This window comes from Pyxicephalus adspersus, chromosome 9 (genome assembly GCF_032062135.1).
Source record: "Pyxicephalus adspersus chromosome 9, UCB_Pads_2.0, whole genome shotgun sequence".
NCBI lineage: Eukaryota > Metazoa > Chordata > Amphibia > Anura > Pyxicephalidae > Pyxicephalus > Pyxicephalus adspersus.
The window spans coordinates 25,883,459-25,905,656 of record NC_092866.1 but is presented as its reverse complement, the minus strand read 5'-3'; the positions used below and the strand labels follow the sequence as shown (position 1 = coordinate 25,905,656).

General features: G+C 36.0%; 1 protein-coding gene across 1 annotated transcript in view; it reads left to right on the top strand.

Moving 5' to 3' along the window:
• Positions 1-5,463: 5,463 nt before the first annotated feature.
• MMP2 (matrix metallopeptidase 2) overlaps positions 5,464-22,198 on the top strand; it is a 59,645-nt gene continuing 42,910 nt past the window's right edge. Inside the window, exons 1-4 of the mRNA XM_072422956.1 lie at positions 5,464-5,758; positions 15,223-15,446; positions 16,092-16,240; positions 18,770-18,898. Coding sequence (XP_072279057.1) covers positions 5,618-5,758; positions 15,223-15,446; positions 16,092-16,240; positions 18,770-18,898 — 643 coding nt within the window. The 5' untranslated portion in view covers positions 5,464-5,617. The remainder of the gene's footprint in view (positions 5,759-15,222; positions 15,447-16,091; positions 16,241-18,769; positions 18,899-22,198) is intronic.

Genomic DNA, 22,198 nt, shown 5'->3' with positions numbered 1-22,198 from the left:
GGTACAAGGACTGGTATATATGTGTAGTGTATATAGTGAGTATTATCCTAGCTTCTAAGATCTTCTACCAAATCATGCCTCTTTAAGCCCCTCTTATTGTCACCACAATGTGTCACTCTTTACCAATGTGTGCTATATGCTTCTACGCTCCTGTGGAATGATTGTGTCTGTTTGCTCCCCATCAGTAGGCATCTGCTCTAGGATGTTTGTATTATATCTTGTGGTTTCTACCTTGCGTATTGATGCACATATTCTATCTTACTTGATAATAGCTATTGCTTTCACACCCAGAGATAGCACAAATTAGGATTTATTTATAAAGTAGTGGGTCTGATATTTACTGAAACATTCCCTGGTGCAGAATCTTCCAGGTCCATGTGTGTCAGTGTCAGTAGCCGAATCTTTGCCAGGGAATGTTTCAGTGACATATTCACTTCTTTTTAACCTATATGCTGAAGTAAGCACATCTGTGAATAGAAGCAAACACAAGTCAGTAATGTGGATGTTGTATATGTAGTTTGTATGGAAACACCAAATTCAGCAGAAGTTGGATTTCTTTTGATCATTTTAAAACATTGTATTACCGTTTCCCTGATTATAAGGCACTGTCTTATATTTTTTTAAATGCCAAAATATGCCCTAGGTCTTATTTTTAAGGGATGTCTTATTTTTCCATGAAGAAGACTACAGTTATTGTTGAAAGTCACTCATGATCACTCATGTTCCATTGATTGTGAGTGATCATGAGTGACTTTCAACAATAAATGTGTACTGTAGTCTTCTTCATGGAAAAATGAGACATCCCCTGAAAATAAGACCTAGGGCATATTTTGGCATTTCAAAAAATATAAGACAGTGCCTTATATTCGGGGAAACAGGGTAATAAAAATCTTTAACTTTTAAACCATGCTATGACTTTTACAAACCAGAATTTCACCAAAACTTGCTTTCATGAAAACCTATTAAACTACTTTATACCACAATATTGTTGTCCCTACTACAGACCAGAGATGGAAAGCGTACTAAAATACTTCACTCAAGTAAAAAGTACATGTAAAATACCAAGTCTTAAAATTTAGTCAAGTAAAAAGTAGCTAATTTAAAAAGGTACTTATTTACTTTTTTAACAGTGGGGTTCTCCTGTGTAGTGCAAAAAAGACAAAAGGATAAAAATCTCAAATTAATTGTTTTTTTTTAAGGAACACAATTACAAATAAAGTGTAATAGCTATAATAACTATAATATTAAATAGTAATATAATAACTACATACATACATAAAGTTATCTACAAGTGCAAAAATTATTTTTCTTCAGGGTCAGCTTCAGCAGAATTCAAGGTGATTTATCTTTAAGGGGTCTGACTTCAACCTGTCTGTCTTCATGTTTCTTTTGATTTAAGGGCCAGTTTGTTCTCTTAGCAAATATCAGTATATATAGTATATTCTATTCAAAGCTGCTACTCCTCAAAAGCACCTCCAAGTTGGAAAACTCTGCTATAAAAATTCATGACACCTATGTCGCTGCACCTACCAAAGAAGGAAAACCTGGCAGGCTTGTACAGTGCAGAGTAGGGTATACAGTAGGGTCAACATGTGTGTATGTTTGAATATTACACTGGGGAATAAATTTGAACCAATTTTTTGTTGACTTCAATTTTTAAACTTATTTACACTAAAATAGGTATGCTGATTCTGAAAGTGCAGTTAGTTTTCTTCTATCATGTCAGGTTTTTCCTCTACCGCTTATATTAATGCAAATATTGTAGTGTGGATTTGTATAGGCTATTCATTTACACGTAAGACAGTGTGGTCAGAGGTTGTGCGCTGCTCTATGTAGTGAATAAGCAAAATTTATTTTTCTACTTACACACGTATTTCCTTTCTTTCAGATCATGTCTGGCTCTGCTGTTTCTCGTTGTAAGTGCCTAAACAAGCCTGATTCATTTTGGTATATCTGTGGCAGTTTCACCATTCCCTGTCAAAGGGCAAACATCAGCACATTTATAGAGCAAGCTTATTTGGCATATTTCAAAGTTAAACTTGGTGATTAAGATAAGTCTTGGGCCCCTCATAAGGTGTGCAAAGTGTGTCGAGGGTTTACGGATGTGGATAAAGGGAACACGTGATAAGATGCCATTTGGTATACCTATGGTTTGGGGAGAGCCAGGAAATCATTTCAGTGACTGTTACTTTTGTATACTGAAAACTTCAGGATATAACAAAAAAAAATAAATGTAAAACAGAGTATCCTGGTCTACCATCGGCTATACGCCCAGTGGCTCATTCATATGAAATCCCAGTGCCGGTTTTTACCCTCTCTCGAAAAACATGATTATGGTGATGAACTAGGTGACAACAACGATGAAGTGTTTAAAATTGAAGAGGATTTGTTAGTAAAGGGATTTGATCAGCATGAGTTGAGTGATTTGGCATGTGATTTGTGACTATCGATGAAGGCTTCAGAACTCCTAGCATCAAGACTGCATGAGAAAAATTTATATGAAAAAGGTATCATACTTTCGAACCAGAGAAATTGAATTTCTGCAGTACTTTAGAACTGACAGTGGCTTTGTGTATTGCCATAACACAGCTGGTTTAATGGAGAAATTGGGAATTCCAATCTATAACTCAACTGAATGGTGACTTTTCATCGATAGCTCAAAGCAGAGCATAGAATGTGTCCTCCTTCACAATTCCAATATATTTGGGTCAGTCCCAACTGGCAATTCAGTTTCTCTTTGTGAAGAATATGCAGACATAAAGAGAGTCCTTGAGTTGTTGCAATATCACCAACACAATTGGGTCATCTGAGTTGACCTTAAAATGGTATGCTTCCTTCTTGGTCAGCAACGCGGATACACTAAGTGTCACTGTTATCTGTGCATGTGTGACTGCAGAGCTTGTGAGAGGCATTGGGTGGAAAGGAATTGGCCTCCAAGATCTGCCCTAAAACCAGGTGATCCAAACATTCTACATGAGCCACTTGTTGATTAAAAGAATATTATATTCCCGCTCCTGCACATGAAACTGGGTCTGGTGAAGCAGTTTGTTAAAGCTTTGCCAACTGAAGGAGACTGTTTCAAGTACCTAATTTTGACATTTTCTATCCTGTCATGTCAGAAGTTGAAAAGAATGCTTGATTATCATTCAAAGCCATTGTCAAGGACTTTCTTGGAAACACATGAACAAATATTTACACAGAAACTTATGGAAGAGCTACAAAACGCTTGGTTGCATCAAGGTGCATTTTCTGCATAGCCATCTTTTTAACTTTCCAGATAACCTTGGTGCAGTCAGTGAGGAGCAAGGTGAACGATTCCACCAAGATTTGAATGTCATGGAAGGACAGTATCAGCGTGGATGGGATGTACATATGATTGCTGACTATTGTTGGAGCATCTGGTGGGATTGTCCCAACACTGAACACTCCAGGAAAAGCTATAAGCGTAAATTTTTACCTTAACCGCTTACCCGATTATTTTTCAAAATGTCATAGAGTAACAATAAATCCTTTGTATGAACAAAAGAAATTTAAATAAAGAGTACATTCAAGTTATTATTTCATTGTATGTTATTTTTTCATTGTATGTAAAATTTTATGTTTTTTGACAAAAATGGAGGGTACCCTGTATCGTAAAAACTGCATGAGATAGCAAAAAAAATGGGGTCATTTCTGGATTCACCACCAGAAAATTAGTAAAAATCAAGTGTAAGATTCAACTCAACAAAAAATGCGTTACCCACTGTTATTCATTAGTGTTGACATACTTTTGTTACTATATTTTTAGAATCTGTATAGTTCCTGTCTCATCTTTTTTATGATGCAGCAGATCATAAATTTGCAAAATGCTTTGACTAAACATTTATGAGACAGGTTTTAAATTATTTAATTGATATGCTGTATAAAGTTTTGTTTAAAGTATATGTGGAAAATATTTCTGGCAAAACACAATTTATTGATATATGCTGTTCATTTAACATTTTATAAAAATATTTTCACAAAAATTGTTAAAAAAAATTGTTGTAATATTGATGTCATTAAAATCCCCTCAGATTTGAATTTTGTGTAAATTATGTCTACTGAGAATGTAGCCAAATTTCATTGGGCCTGATTTATTAAAGCTCTTCAGGGCTGGAGAAAATCCACTTTCATTAGGTGAAGCTGGGTGATCCAGCAAACGTAGAATGGATCTGGTCCAGGATTCAAAACATTTCCTAGCAAATGGCTTTAACCTCCCTAACCGTAATCCTGAGTGTGGCTCGGGGTTAATTTTTAATGCCAAAATCAGTAACCCCGAATTGCCAGGCAGTTTTTAGGTCCTACCTGGTTCCCACGTTCCAGTGGCATCCTCCAGCGATGCCCGGCATCTGCTTCCCCTGGCGATGCTGGCCGGGCAACGCCAGGCTACACAGATAATGAGTTTTTTTAAATGTAAAAGGGTTACATTTAAAAATACTCATTATTCAGACCGCCAAGCAGGTTAAAGAAATCCATTTCAGGTTTGCTAGATCACCTGGCTTCATTGATGAAATGCCTTGGAGAGGTTTAAAAACCAGGCCCACTGTGCTTACTGTAATAGAGATACTGCAACAAAAAGTGGTTGTTGTACCTGTGAAATGGTACAGTTTGTTTCTGAGAAAGTGGCCTGAACATCACCAGTGGCTGTTTTTTTTTTTTTTACGAAGAAGGCCGTGCCCTCATATGGGTCAATCAAAACTCACATAAACCTTGGTGATGCCTAACACCTACCTCTTTGATGAACTACTATGGGACATCAGACTTTAATAAGTTGAGCCATTATTTTGGAGATCCAGTTACCTTTTCTATTTTTTAAAAAAAAGTAATAGTTACAAACTGAAGGGACAAAGGGACTTTTGCTTTAGAGGGGCACCCTATGCTTGTGTTTACTGAAAATATGTCTATGTGTTTTCTGATGCTGAAAGCAGAATAAAGTTAGCTACTGAGTCCTCTATTTTAGGCCATCTATCCAAGAGATGGCAAAAGAAAGGCTACCCTGTTTGACCCAGGACATTCCTGGTATAATAATTTTAAGCTCTTTTGGCTCAGAGAATCATGTAATTAATATCTGTTTCACAAAGGTATAAAAATCAGAAAAATCAATAAACACTCGAATGATAAATGTTTAGTCTCTGAATGTTTATGGAGTGCAAGAAATATACCAGCACACATATTTACACTTTATATTACCTATTGTTTATTCGGTAGTCATTCAAATTTTTTAGTACAGTATGCTTAATATTAGGTTCGAGCTTCGTTCATGTTTGAATGCTGTCGGATAAAAAGGCTTAAAAAACAACCCACAAAGAAAACCTTTGTGTCACTTTTAGTCACTATGCTTTACACCAGGAACTCTGGGGTTAAGAACATCCTGCCAGCCACATCTGGCTTCCCTCCTCCTCTCATGTTTCCCAATTTCTCCTGAGTTAGCTACACAAAGTACAGTACATCTGGATTACGTTCCACACAAAGAAACTCATCAGACTGCAAAGTTGGGCTGCTGTCAGGACAAGATAAAGAGTTACCAATTTAGGGGCGCAAGACCTTTTAGAAAAGCGCTTTGTACTATAACCTGGGCTGTGCCACTAGCCAGCTAAGGATGAAGTTTGTACAAGCGATTCACCTTTGTGCCTTTTATATCCATTTTTTTGATCTGTTTCACCAGAACAATGCTGCACCCTCACCCATCATTAAGTTTCCAGGAGACACGTCGCCCAAAACAGACAAAGAAATGGTTACCGTAAGTCTGGTTTTAAGAATGTATTAATTTAAAGTATATGTTATCTGCAAAAAGTCTGGCAATGCATAAAAGTGAACCCTAAAATGTCTAATCTATATGCATACTACAATGTTATTTTTAAAGTTTAAAGACTTTTCAAAATTGAATTTCCATGGAATTTAACTGTAGCTCTTTTCAAAAGATCAAATCCAATTTATTTAGAGCTGGTCATTTGTTTTACACAAGATCTGGTTTTCATTCCTTTACGTGTTAGTTCTATCACTATTACCCTAAGGCTTGCATGCACAGACATGTTTGTGGTATAGCTAACTTAAGTCTTGGCTACTAATTATATGCATTACAACAAATGTAATTTCTTCTCTGTGTTAGTCCCTATTGAAAGGGCTTGAAATTCTGCACAGACTAGTATAAAAATTTATTGCTAATCCAGTATGGATTTGTGGACAAACAACCATAAACCACACTACTTTTTAAATACTGCCTAATACAGTGCATTATTTTATATTTTGGAGACAACAAAGGTAACCATAAACATTGTAAGAAAGGAAAATAAACAATTATAACAAAGCAAAACTATGCATATTATACTGTTCTATGTACAAAATTAGTGATTTTACAGGAAAATGACAAAGTAACAGTGTAACAGTGTATTAACTTTACTAAACCTTCCTTGATGTTTAGGATTAACCATGTCAGTAGACAGAATCTCAAATATAAATTAGAACAGAAACTGATCGTATTGGTCCCCCAATATATCATTGTAATTTACAAATCAAACTTACATCTGTACACTGGGCTCTCTGGTGCATCATTTATTATCCCCTACTTGTATTCCCTTTCTACTGTTCTTTTTTCACTTAAATTCACTCAAAACTTTTTTTCCTATGGCCCCACTTACCCTTTCACCTTTCTTTCAACTCTCTCCTCCTTTCTTCTTCATTTAATTTATTCTCCTTTTTCATATGTGTCCTTTTGTGCAGAAATGTCACTTTACACCTTTGTAGCTTTATCTGAGTCACACCAGTATTTAACTGGATTGACCAAGGTCCCAAATGGGCGGTAACTTGTCCTCGGCCTATCCCCTCTTTTTCATTGTGTTTTATATATAAGTACAGAGAAATATCTCTTGATGCTCCAGAAATATAGAATGCTCCTACCTTCCAAGCACATAATGTCAGTCCTGCCTATGACATTTCCAATGAGTTACATTATCAAATTATTTGAATGTTTTGTTTAGCCAACCAAAAGGAAGACAATAAGAGAAGTTTATCCTTAGAGTTTACATACAATTTACAAATGCTGACATGTGCACGTTCTGCATATTCCGCATTGTCCCAGTGTTTTCCAAAAAGTTTTCCAGAAGTTATCTGCATAGTGAATACATTCTTGCTTTTCAAGCTAAGAAGTTTTAATCAAGCAGTTATTTTCCAGCAGATTGGATTTTTTTTATCTTTGGAAAATTTAAAAGCAGAAAAGGGAGAATTTTTTTTATTACAATTGCAATATGGTTTAAATGATTTTTTTGATTTTATTTAAGATGTATGTTTTAAAAATGCTATACGATTTATATATCAAAAAATTAAATGGGTGATGAGATTTTTTATGACAATAACAAAAAGGTAATAGAATGGTAGCAATATATAAAATCTCACTGGCACAGGGACCTTAGCGTCTCTGGTCAGCGTACCCCCCACAAGTGATCCCTCAGATCAAGAGAAAAGGAGAGACTGGTAAGCAAATCTCGCAATAGTTCATCCTAGTTCTCCAGGTCTGGTGGTGCACAAGAAAGGGAAACAGCTGATCCTCAGGAAAGGCCGCAAAATTTCTCCAGCTGATAAGGAAAAGAATACATCTGTCCACTGTGAGATGATCTAGAGAGTTTATCTACAACAAAGGTTACAAAGTAAAACATTTAAAGACAGAAGTAAGCAAAGCACACGTGTGGAAACCCAATGGCACACAATCAGAAGATGTGACTACTAGCCCCAAGTCAGGCCCTTTTAAGCTGAAATTCTGAACAGATACCAAATCAAACCCCAAAACGATATATTATTCTTGTTACATTAAATAAACATCATAGAATCAACATAATACTACACCTAATGGAAACCTAATTTTTACTGTTATCTCAACTAACTCCGTCAAAGCTCAAAGATAACAGCCTTACTACTACTCTGATAGGAGAACCAGTCATCCATTAGCTAAAGCATATATTCAACCTAAATCAATAGTAAAATCAATTTAATAGATATAATAATTAATTTCATTCATCAACTGTTTAGAAAAGACTACTTTGACATGCAGAGAGTGACGGTGACAATCTATCACAAGTCTTAGGCTGAAGCTATGGGTCCTTAAGTTGTAATGGATTATGAATACTTTTAGCCCCAGGCTGGTTGTAATTAATACCCCCCACCCCATCCCATCTAAGGAGCATACCAGGAACTGAGTCAGATGAGAGGATTCTGCTGGCGGCTTTGCTCTGCAAAAAAGCTTGAATTCTAGAAACAGGCAGTGGGGGATAGGTAGGTATAAAGGGTTTTTTTTGAGGGATGTTAAAAACTAACAAAAATGTTCCTTTTCACTGCCTAGGATAAGTCTATAAAGAATATGAAACTATTACTCTGTGACCCCAAGACATTTGTCTACTCCTCATGTATGATCCCTTTCACACTTTATCAACATAGCCCAGTTCTTTTATACCAGAAGCTGTAGGAGGATGATACAATCTGCCCCTGCCTTCCAAATCTCTATGCGTGAGGGTGAAGGCTAGTAGGCCTGTGGGTAGTAGAGCTGTTGACCCTGGGATGAGGAACAATGTGGTATGCTACATTAAAATAGTCAGGAGCTACTTAGCAATTGGCAACTGCTAGGACAATTTTATTATTATTATTATTAAACAGGATTTATATAGCGCCAACATATTACGCAGCGCTGACAATGAATATTTTGTTGTATGTGCAATATAGCATATGGAGTGAACACATCAAAAATAAGTACAACATAAATTACTTACACTTATTTATTTATGGTCCTGCACCACAATAAAGATGTACTTTATTACCTGTTCCATCATTATAGATGTACTTTATTACCTGTTCCATCAAATCAGAAAGCACCTGATCCCTAACTAAATCTTGAAGTAACAGCTAGTCTAGCTCAGATCCTAATGGTCTGGAAGACTAGCAGCAAAGCCATCTTTGCTCAATATGGTAGTGGTTTTTGAGCAAACTGTTGTTTAAAGGGCTGTTCTTCCTGTAGTCTAAACACTTGGTATTTTGGATATCTTGAATTTGAACACCTTTACATCAATAGCAGATAAATTATGGTAGCTTGTTCTGGTCTCAGAAGAGTGACAAAATAATTTAAAGTCACCAAAATGGCAAGAGAGAAGGAAAACTTGACATTTTATATGGCTTAGAAGGCAACATGGGAAAGATGCAATTCCTTCAATTTATAGCCCTGTACGATCCTTAAATCATGCTCACAATTTTCTGGAAACCCTAAGGGTCTATTATGCTATTACCAACAGCTACACCATGTTGCCAGCACATGCTTGTGTATGCTCTATGGCAGTGATGCCCAACCTTTTTTCATCTGTGGGCCAAGGTTGACATTGGGATAAAACTTGCCAGCCAAACATTAAAGATGTATGTTTAAAACTAGAATAGATTAAATTTAAAATAAATAAAATTGAAATCTTTCTAGTACCTTAGCATGCACCAACTAAAAGAGATGACAAATCAAAAATCTCTGCAATGGATACTTCCAGAGAAATGCAATACATGTGTCAGATAGCCAAGGGTTATATGTTCTTACTACTACATCTTCAGGACCAGTTGCTAACATCCCTTTGTTCCAGAGACATTGAGGGCCACAAAATGTAAATGTTCAGCTTTGTGTAACAGGAAAACGCCAGCCTCTCAGTCCTTCGCACCACAGCGTCTGCAGATGTGACTCCAGGCGGCAGTAAGCGGTACTGAGTGTCTCCCCCTAGGCAGGGTTCCATGGCATGAGGAAGGGGTAACCGTACTACAACCTCACTGCCAGTCTGAATGCAGTCTTGAAGTTTTGTGAACTTTAAGGGGCATCACAGCGCACAGTACCCTAATGAAAGTGGCCCCCAGGGGTTCCCTAACATTCAAACTCAATTTGGGTTATATTATTACATTGCAGATCATATGGGCCCATTCACACGTACGCATATGCATGCAATAAACATGGAACAGTGTGCCTCTAGCCTCAACCACAATCATTGTCTCAAATTGGGGGGGGGGGGGGGGGGTGTCAGCCGAAAGACACAGTTGTGCTGCTTGACCCATATAAATTTAAATCTTTAGCACTAGGCCACCTAAATCAAATTCTTCTTTACACTCCTTACAAAAGTCACAAAAAAATAAACATTTTGCTCCTCAGTGAGTGAAATCGCTTAACTCTTAAGTTGAATCAAATTAGGTCTGATCAGATGAGAAATCTGATGGCTACATTTAAAATGCCACCCTGGAATTCAGGTTTAAATATTAATATTTTAGTGAAAAAATACCATGAATTGCTTCTTTGTTCAGTTTTAGGACCCTTGGACAGCACGAGGTAGTCTAATTACATGTTTCTGATTGGTTTATCTCTAATTGTGCTGTTAGTGGTTGGTGGTGGTGCAATTATTTTTTGGCATTAGGAACAGGTTTTGAAATGACAATACCACATTCTGCACTGAAAGCTCTCTCAACATGGCACTCAATGGTAAACCAGGCATCACCTAGATGGCGTACTATTTTAGCCAAATGCCAATTTCTTGGCATAGTAATCCTTTATTGTAGGTTAAATTTTCTGGCACTTTGGGCCATACCAGATAAGGAACTATCTCTGCTCTATCTGATCTTCTCACTCATAATGCTGGTGTGGCTGAAAAAATTGGCCCTCATGGTGGTGGCAGTTGTTATGGTGCACATTAGGAAGATGGGGGCTTTAAAGATTATGGTTCTAAAACTGTAGGCTACAATGGTAATAATGGAGGAGGGCACCAGATATCAAGAAGTTGGAGGGTTTCAAGGTGAAAACAGATACCAGAGAAAAAGGATATTAAGTATAATTCAGTGTTCTTCCTACTCTTGTAGTGGATATTAAGATAACAGATTTAAAGTTGGTGATGGTCATCACAGTGTGCAAAGTGGTGGCCAAGTAGGTGAACAATGAGACAAAGGATGCCTTGGTGGAATAGAAGGGCACAATGGGGATTGGGGTAGATGTGGTGCATGAACTTATAACCAGAATACTCAGTTTGAGCAGTACTTATCAAAAAATCAGTAGAGTTTTGGACAGCGAAGACATAGTAACAGTTAAGATCAATAAACCTGTAGTTAAAATAGAGCACACGTAAATATTTATTATTTTGTGTGCGCTATCCCATGGCTTTGGTGCAGGGTTGATCAATAACACTGTATTTTCCTTGTCAGGTTTATTTTCAGAAATGCTGTTTCTTAAGGTTTCTTTTGTTATACCAAACTTCTAAAAACTGTTTGCTGAGATGGGGAAAAAGTAAAGTTTTGCAATAATCACAGTTTACATACTTTACCGAAAAAGGAATTTACTTTTGACAAAGGCAGTGATTGGTACCCTAGATGTGTTACACCATGCTTTTGTATCAGTTTATAACAGTTTAAAAACTTGTGCCCTGAGCAGTTTGGCTCAGTATAAATTTTTAAAAGCTTTTAGTTAATGTGGATATATACTCTGAATATTTAAAATAGGTTGTTTTGCTGTTTAGATTCAGGACTAAAGCAGTATCAGAACAAACCCCGGGTTGTGTATAGAACCTGGCATTCATCCTCTTTAAGCCAACTAAATCATGTGAAGCTAATCAGCTCAACAAAACTATCTATTAACAAAAATGTGTAACTAGCATTGTATACAAACAAAATTGTTGTTACACATTAAATAAATAAAAGTCATTGTTTTTAGGAACATGTCACCCAATTCAGCAATTAACGCTCGATTAAATGTGTACAAATGTATTACGTGAAATATGCACAGACACTTTTAGCCACTTATTTAGGGAAATGCTCAGAAATAGTTTTTTTTAGAACATGTCACCCAAATCTGGAAACAAGTTACCCCTTGGTAAATACAATTACAGTCTGGTAAAGTAAATGCTGTTTTATTTGCAAGGTTTTATCCAACCTTGCCTGTTATAATTCATGTATATATATTTATATATATTTTTTATATTTCTTCAAATCAAATGGTTCAACTGACAGACAATACTCCCTTTAGAAAATGTGGGGAACCTATTAAATAACTGGGTACGCAGCTTCCTTCAGACCCCAACAAGGTTTTTGAGCTTAATTATCATTTGCTTCTTAATGAAATACAAAGAGATTTCTAAATTACTACTTTCATAGTTTACTTGGATAAATTTTGTTACAATGGATATATTACTTTTTTTTTTACATTTTACAAACTTTGCCAATCTATCTTCCATCCACTTTCTTCGGAAAATCCGTCAACGTCTAAGAAAGGCGAAGGGGGAGAGAAAACAGGGATGCCAAAAGCTAAATTAAATGATCAGGCTTCTTAGTTGATTATTCATTGATAAAAACAAGGGATAGACAAGAGGGGCTTTGTAGTGGTAATAGAAACAAAAATATATTTACTCAGTTTTAATTTACTCACTATAGATTCACATACATACTGATAATGTATATTATATATAGCCATTTGATGAAAGCCCTTTTTGTCTCTCTTCTTTTATATTCGTAAATAATCTCAGGGGCTGGAAATAACAAGAACGTACAAGGGGAAGGTCTACCCTTATTCATTTTTCTTTGTTGATCGGTCCCATAATAGAAAGCATATAAATTATGGTGGAACAGGAGTACTCTATGGTCCTGTTGGATCTTTGGTCCATCCCCTAGATAGGTTATCAGGGGGGTAGTTCTTGATACCATATTATTCCTTAATCACTGGGGCTCTCTTAAAGGTGTGGAGCCATCTTCTGTGAAATATATCCCCATCAAGTTGGGACCGTTAACCCCAATTTTTGATAATCCCTATTTTCCCTCTGCTCATTGTATATTGAGTATCTTGGTTTGGAATTCACAGAATCATTTTAAATTTGTTGGACACTTAAGATGGGGCTCTTTTTACATATAAGTTAATGGTCCTGTGGCTGCAAAATAAATCCAAATCATTACCTCTCCACTAATGTCCTTGACAGCTGGTTATGATGTCTTTGTGCTGATATGCTGTATTTTTTGTTTTTTGTCTTAGAAGCTTTGTGGTTTGTTCAGCTGAAACCTTGCAAACCTAGACTGTGGTGCTTTACAGGGAAGAGCTTTTCACCTTGCAACCCTTCCAAATATGCCATACTTGTTAACTTTTTTTTCAAATTGTGCTGTCATCTTTAACATATTAACTGAGGCCTGTAGAGTCTGAGATGTAGCTTTTGGGATTTTTGCACTTTTCATTTTGTGGTGAATTTAGGGGGAATTTGCCGCGACATCCACTCCTGGGAATATTGGCAGCTATCTTGTCTTTTTCCACTTGTAAAATCCTTTCTCAATGTAGATTAATAGACTTTTGATTGATTGCTTTTTACTCCTCCCAGATTATTGGGCATCAGACCAGGTCCCTTTTGCAAAAAACAAAACTTACCTTTCTGTTTGCAAAAATTGCAAATTGCATCTTCAATGTAGACTGCTCATATCCCTGGTTGCTGCAAATGATTGAACTCCCATGACAAAAATTATTTTGGGGCGTGTATTGTATTGTATTTTTTGTTTGCATTTTTGTAGTTCCTTGTTGATGGATTTTTAATTAAATAATAATTGTAATGAAGCTATGTAATGAAATAATTCTTATTCCATTACATAGCTTTTTTATAGCCAGTACCTAAATATTTTCCCATCTTAAGAACTGTACATGGAATCCTTATTCACCTTACCTTGGAGCAGTGGCCAAGATAGCTCTTTTCATAAGTAGAGTCTGGATATGCAACAAGGAAATTGCCAAAATTTATCATGTTCAGATTTTATTTTTATTTTATTTTATATAACACTCTCACATCATTAAAGGCCAACAGGATTTGGGGGTTCATAGGGTCCCCCTTTCATCAGGGCTAGATACTATTCAACATAGTTTTTACTGGACAGGTATAATCAGAGTGAATCCATCTGATAATAGCTCCAGATGTCATTTAAGCCTGTGGGCTTCAAACTGTCCTAGATAAAGATACTTACTAAGTAAGGCCTTTGTGATTAAAAGAACTGATAGTCAACAAATGATCTGGTGGGTCCAGGGAAGAAAAAGGCTAGATCAGTGGTCCCCAACCTTTCGGACATCACGGACCACTAAATTTACAGACTCCAGACTGCGCATGTGCGGGGAGCCGTGTGTCATTGAAAGGAGAGGAAACTTCCCCCAGAGTGACGTCATGATGCCAGAACCTGCCCACTCTCCCATGGTCTGAGCAGGTCTGAGCAGGTCTGAGCCTGTGATGGGAGAGTGGCTGGGTTGTGTCCAGAGACACAAGCCACCTACCGCTCTGAGCCTGCAATGCATACGGGGGACATGGTCCGCCACTCTGGCTGGTGCTCCCCCCCCAAGCGGGGTCATTCTTCGGCCTTCTGCAGGCCAGAGCCGTAGACCACCAAAATTTTCTTGCAAACTACCAGTTGGGGACTGCTGGGTCAGAGGATGCCGAACATTCCTACAGCCAGTAAATGAGGTGGGTTTTATTTGACTTGATGCTGTGTGTAATACACATTGAAATTAACATAGTGTTCAGTGAGATCTCAGTAAGCAGTACTAGTAAAGGAGATGTGCATTTAGAACTACACAAGACTGAAGGTGAAGTATATTTAAGACCATATTTGCAAAGTGAAGATAAAAGATTCATACTGCAACTGGTCCAAGGTCGTGGTGTATCCTAGGATATAGTGTTAGAACCCTTTTTTCAACCTGCTTGTGACTGCAGTGTCATTTCTCTATATATTTTTCCATGCCCATTAACAAATGCAGCCTGTGTTTTGCGAATGACCAAACAAAAAAAAATTCAGAGACACTGGGCCTGATTTAGGAAAGCTCTCCAAGCCTGGAGAAGATACACAGAAGATATATATGAGTGAACCTGGGTGATGAAGCAAACCTAGAATGGATCTGGTCTACCATTAAAAACATTTGCTAACAAATAGTTTGCTGTATTACCCAGGTTCACTGATAAAAGTGTATCTTCCACAGTCTTGAAGAGCTTTAATAAATCAGTTATTTACTTTTACTAGTGAGCTTTACTGTCTAGAAAAAGATATCTATTGTTAATAGTATTTTGAAGTGATCAGATATTGTATTACAACTAAGGTAACATTTGTTTATACATCAAAACTTAGTTAATAATATATGCTCAGACATGGGATTTAAATGTTTTAAAGTTAGCTTTAAAATTTATGTATTCGTTTTATTCATTCATGCAGCAATACCTGTTAAAATACTATGGTTGCCCTAAAGATGGATGTATTATGGTACTGAAAGACACATTGAAGAAAATGCAGAAATTTTTCCATATCCCTGAGACGGGAGAGATGGATCAAAAAACTATTGATACAATGAAAAAGCCAAGATGCGGTAACCCAGATGTGTCCAACTACCAATTCTTCCCAAGGAAGCCCAAATGGGAAAAGAACCATATTACATACAGGTGAATTGCTGAGCCTGATTTATGAGCCTGATTTATTAAAGCTTACGTGCATAGACCAGCACATTGATCATGCATGGGCAGACAAACTATTTTACTATTATCCTATTTACTACATTCACAACGTTTCAATACCTAGCAATTACTAATAAGTTTGATTAATGTACAGTGTATATTTTTTAACGTATGTGAAATGTTCCTAAACTTCTATGGGGACAATCTAATAGCTTTTAAAGATTTGACATGCAAATTTTTTTATGGTAACAAAACAAATTAGTTAATTAAATTGTAGTTATAGCGTATGCTGTATTGGTAATATCAAAGTGCACATATGCCTTTTGCGCGTTTGCACAGTTTTATACACTCATGCATTTAAACAGGTTTCCCACACAAAAGTTTGTGTTTTTTTTCTTTTACATGCATTATTTGCAGTTTTTGTACAGCTAACTAGGTCTAAGAGAATTAGTTTTTTGAAAGCTTTATTGCAAGCCTCCCATAACTGCTTTTCCATGCTTTTGTTACTTTCCTAAAGTAAACAAATGCATTGATTTAAGGTAACACAATATATTTATTATTGTTAACTTTACAGTAAAATGTTACCTTTGTGCAATATATATTTTGCACTAAAAGGTTTATTGCTCTCTTTAGGATTCTAGGTTACACTACTGATCTGGATTCTGAAACTGTGGATGATGCATTTGCTCGAGCATTTCAAGTTTGGAGTGATGTAACACCTCTGAAGTTCACTCGATTGATGGATGGAGATGCTGATATTATGATTAACTTTGGCCGTTGGGGTAATTCAATATCCTTAAAAAATGATGAGTAAATCATATGACATCTGATTTGCCCAATATTTAAGTAGATCTTGGTTTTGATCCTAGTCATGGCAATACAATATTACAAATTTCACAAAAATATTTTTTTCCACAAAAATAAGACTGTAATATTTGTTTTGATAAAAGAATAGAAATATTTCTATAACAATCGCTGTAGTGTCCTGTACAGTCAGGACAATGCCCAGCATATTGTGCCGAGAGCAGCAAAAAAAAGAGGCTCAGCTTAAATTAGAAGAATATGTGCATCAATAAAAGGTAAAAACAACAGTGCTCAGAAAAAAAAAACAAAAAAAAAAAAACAAAATACATGTCTCAGCATCTGTGGTCAGTTTGAGGAAAACAATTCTTATGTTGGTAGTAAATGTGACAAAATAATGTCAGGTATCATCAGTTAGTTATCATCATTAGGTGTATATCAGGCAGCATACACATTCTCCTTTGTATCCCTGGGCCTATTTTAAAATGTTCTCCTTGCCAATCACCCCTCACCCCCAAACATGTCCCCTTACAAACCCATGGCACCTCCTCTCGAACACATGTCCTCCTGTCCCCAGCACACATATCCTTCCTTCTCTCCAAGTATATATACCCCAATTCTGCTATCCTAGCACACATGTCCTCTTTTACAACCCCTTCCCCTCAAGCACACATGTTCTTCTTGGCACCACCATACACAAACTACTCCCTTTTACCTCCATGGGTACTCACTTCTTCTTGAACTTTTTCTCATATGTGCCTTCCACAATGTAAGAGTCTTCCATGTTGAATGCAAGAGCGGAACCCCCTATCTTCCCATGGAGAAGCAGATTATAGCTCACCCAGGGCAAATGCTCTAGTTGCTCCTAATAAGATATAATCATATTACAATATATGCATGAAAGATTTTCTTTTTCTGAAGAAAAGGTGGGACGCCTGAAATTGCAATTGAATTGTCACTTTGCAATTGCAAAGCAATCACTTTAAAACATAGCAAAACTGTAATAACCCAATATGAGAACAAACCCAATCAATCTATCCAATTTGCATAAAAAGAGAGAGGCTTTTACACTATATAGTTGACGATAGATTTAAAGGAAATTGTACAATGAGGTTCCAAAGTGTATAAAGAGGTTTTAATGTATTTGAGGTTTGACAGGCACACAAACAAGCACATTAAAATATTGTCACATATTAAAATATTTGGACGGGGTAAAACAGGAAATAATAACACTGTTAAGCTTTTCACATAAAAAGATTCCATACACATTACATAGACATGCCTTTCATACAATTAGAGAGTCTGATAAAGTAGTGAAACTTCAGTTATGTTGCCTTTAATGGATATTCCGTGGAGATTTTGCAAGGCTCATGAATCTGGCAAAAAACTTGGAATCTGGAAGGAAGATTCATGTGACCATGTTGTGATTTTCAGGTTTAGAAAACTCACGTGAAGCTAATAAACCACCAGAATGAACAAATACATGAATCAAATTGTGCGCTAGTCATTTCCCAAAATATTCTACCTAAAAGACAAGTTAGAAATTTAGAAACTGGAAATGTAGTATTACAGTGGTACATGTGGTACAACTATAAAACATAACATTTTTACATTTCTGTAGTCAGAAAAGGATTTAACTTTTTCAAGCACTGATATTACAAAACATTATGCAGTTTGGAAATAGAATCAGAAATATTTTACTGTGCCATACACTACCACTAATAATAACAAATTTGTGTGTCTTTTCACAAAATGATTTCACTTCCCAAAATACCATTGACAATCAAAACCAGCAGTTTGCAACATGTTTTAGAAATGTTGACTGTGTGACATTCACCACCCCTCGAATAGGATGTTATCAAGTGTATGTGGAAAATTGCTTTGCTGCCCAGCAACAGGACATTTTTGTTTTTCAAAGTGTGCAAAGTTTCCAATGTGCAAAAAGTTAAATACTTTTTAGTAAGCACCATAAAAGTATGCAAAATAAAAAAAGTTTCTACAAAGTTTTCCTACAGGCTTATTTTTTCAAAAATGGTTTCAAAACTCAAAAAAGAATTTTAAGATGTTTCAGTACTTGTTTACAGTGCCACATAATCTCAATATTACAAATCTTTAAAATTTAGTTTAGTTTTTTTGTATCATGGTCCAGAGACTGTTGCAGGGAAAAAAAAGAAAACATTATGTCCACTTATACAAAGAATGCAGTTCATTCTCATCACCCCTGCTGATAGCATGTGGTAAGTGAATGGTGAGTCAAGTAGATATTTGGAACATCAATAAAGCACAATTGGAAAACTTGTCAACCACAATTTATGGCACATTGGGATTGGTATTTCAGTGCTGGCTGTCAAAACTTTTTTACTTTTTATATTTGAACCACATTTATTTATTTTGAATTAGGATTTGTTTGGATCATCCACTTATTTTTAGTCATAGAAAAATTGGGTGTTGTTTCTACAATGTCGTAATGTTTTTTTTATGTGTTTAATTTTATTGCACATGGCCTTTAGAGCATGGAGATGGATATCCATTTGATGGTAAAGATGGACTATTGGCTCATGCTTTTGCACCAGGATCCGGTATTGGTGGAGACTCTCACTTTGATGATGATGAACTTTGGACCCTAGGTGAAGGGCAAGGTAAGAATGATTCCTTTGTATGATCACACTTTTTTGGGTAATATTTAAAAAGGCTGGAATAAAATATATTTATATACTATGTGAATGTAGTTTATGTTCTTCTCATGTTTATGTTGGGCTTCTCCTATATTCCAACCTACCAACATGCTAGTAAAAGTGCTGCATAATATGTTTGTATCATATAAACATAATAAAATATTAAATGTAATTGGTGGATAATGAAATCATTTAGGTATGCTTTTTAAATTAAAAAAACATATATCACCCTCTACACCAGAGAAGCAGCATGCTTTTACATTATTACCACACTACAAATTATACTTATGGTCTTTATTTGGAACAAGAAAAGACCTAGATGCGCTTTTAGGATACTTGACACAAAAAATTTGGTGGTATGGGTATACCGAATTTTTTGTATTACTATGCTGCTTCGATCGCTTCACAGACTGTTTATTGGTGGCAACCTTCTCCCCATAAACTGGGCTACGATTAAACATTTTCTTCCCACCTTTACTTTGGAACATTTGTTAATGGCTTTTAAATTGGGATTTCCAATCCCCTCTTCTCCTTATCTCACTATGCAAGCTACACTCAAAATCTGGGCCAGATCTGTCCTAACACTGATGGAAACCTACCCATGTCTAACGATTTATCCTAGTATTTGAGTGATGGAAACATTAATTCCATAGCTATCTCTACTTACTTGGATAAGTTGTAGCATATCTAATCTAAATGATATCTTGACTGCACAGGAACTTAAATCCTTTGTTTCGGTACAATCCATGTATCACTTACCTGGCAGGGAATATTTTACTTACCTTAGAATCAAACGTCTTATTAAGACATCCCCCTTGCGCACAGATTCTAACATTGATCTTTCTTTAAAATCATTTTTCCAACAGTCTGTTATACAATGAGGAATTATATCTAAATACTATAATATACTGATCAAGAATCTAGAGTTTTCTTTAACTCCTCAAATGTACAAATGGCCCAAGGAATTAAGTAAAGACATCCTATTTGTGGGCTAAAGCTTTAAAATATACTTATAAAGCCACTAGATGTAAACAATCATTGGGATCTCTTCCAACGTATTATTAATAAATAGTGCCTTACACCCTACAAATTATGAAAATTTTCAAACGATCAGTCTGCTACTTGTTGGAGACAATATGGAGATATAGGCTCATTGTCACACTTACTGTGGTTTTGTAGGTCCATTAGAACCTACTGGACCTTAGTGTTTCCGCTGATATCTGACCCTACCCTTACTCTGGAACTGTCTATTTTACATATAAATATTTAACAAATCCCTAGTAGCAGTAAAACAATTGTTATTCATATTCTGCTGTTAGCAAAGTTGCATATTACTAAATTGTGGAAAACAATTCCAATCCCAAGCCATATAGATATTGTTGGAGATCCTTATTTATGTTGTGCATATGAGCAACTCTTAGCCAACATGAGCATGTCATATGATAAGTTCTATAGTAAATGGAAAACCAGGCTTGATCCTCCTCTCTGCAATGTTGTGTGTTAAACGAGATGTTTTATTATACTTATATCTTGTTGGACTTGCATTTTCGCCTGAAATATTATACTGGTATTTTCTTTGATCCCTGTTTATTGTTTCTGTTTTATTGTCTAGTTTTGTTATTTTCCATTCTAAATGTATTCATCCCTTTTTCTAAACCTTATTGTTTGTAATTATATTGATCAAAATTTCAATAAAAACAATTGAATTATATAAAAAAAAGGAACATCACGTTCCCAATATCCTAAACCATTAGTAGGATAAAGTTAGTGGACATTCATTCAAAAATTCTGGGGTCTAATTACCCAAATTAATTAAGTCAATTGGGAAAAACTTTGGTAGTTTGTGTAAAATTGGAACTCCAATAATTCCCACAATCTTATATACTAAGCAAGTGCACTTTGTTGTGTCCCATTTTTACAATTGTGACACAGCAGTTACAGCAGTTTTGATGACAAATGACACAATAAAAAATACTGTCCCTGTCTTATTAATAATTGTATTATTACTAGTAAAATTTGTGTTCGGTGGAACACAAAAATCCAAATTTAATGTCTTTACTCCTTTTCTTTGCATTTGACTAGGGATCACATCAGAGAACTTCCAACTACTAACATAATAAAGCCTAGCAGTCTTGATTTTATCCAAGGTCTTCACCGTAAGCAAGGATGTTCTAAGTCAAATTGCACAAATGCTTCCAGCTGAAAGCAACAGTTCCTTCACCATCTGCTTTCATGTAGACAGCAACATCAGTTTAAATGAGGAGCAGAAAAAAAGCCAAATTGGTTGTATCAGATGAGTGGTAAAAAACTTGGGATCTGACAGAAATAGTATATCATGTGAAAACTAGTAGGCTCTCAACTTTGGACGACCCACTTTATATTCCTAATAAATAAGAGCTTCAACAAAGCACTTTCTGCACAAATGTAGGCTCCAGGAGAGAAATACACAGTGGAGACGAAATCAGAAAAAGTGCCATTTGTACCTTTATGAGACATAACTGAATAAACCCAATGCCAATTCACATTATTGGGCTTTCTCCACTATGGGAACTAATAAGGGTCGTCAGTCAATGATACTACATGGCTGCCAACAACCATCTTATATTAATAGTTGAACACCTCCCCATCACAAATCTAGATTGGTTGGTTGATTGATGAGATTAGTTTAGGAAGAACCAAAGCTAGTCCATTACCGATAAGTTTAGATAAGAATCTAACATCTTGATTAGGTATGGAGCTAAGAAAACAGAATTGAGGATGGAAGGGATTCTTGCCTTTTTTAGTTTATTATAGGCATTGTTTTCTGTAGTAGAATAGGCATGACAATGTACTATACTATTTTGCAGGATGGCAGAGGTGAACTAATGTCATGAACTAATAAACCAAGCTGTAAGCTGTCGGCACTTACCATTAATACATCTTTGTCAGAAAGAAAAATTCCAGAAAAGCATCTAGAAAAATTATGCCCTATTCAAGTGGGAAGAGATGTTTGAGTGTAAAATTTACAATAATAGTCTCTAGAGACTGAACTATCCTTGAACTATGTTGCTGTGGGGCAAATGGCCTTTAGCCATCTTACAAGTAAAGAACCTTCTATGATACCATGCTTCTGAAAATCAACACCAGTTAGTAAATTAATATGCATTTTATACTGTCTAATTCAAGTGTATTGATCTGCTTTACCTTAACCTGACCATAGAGCTGACCCAGTGTGCTCTTGCCTCCTCTGTCTAAAAAAGCTTTACCTAATGTAAGCTCTGGGGA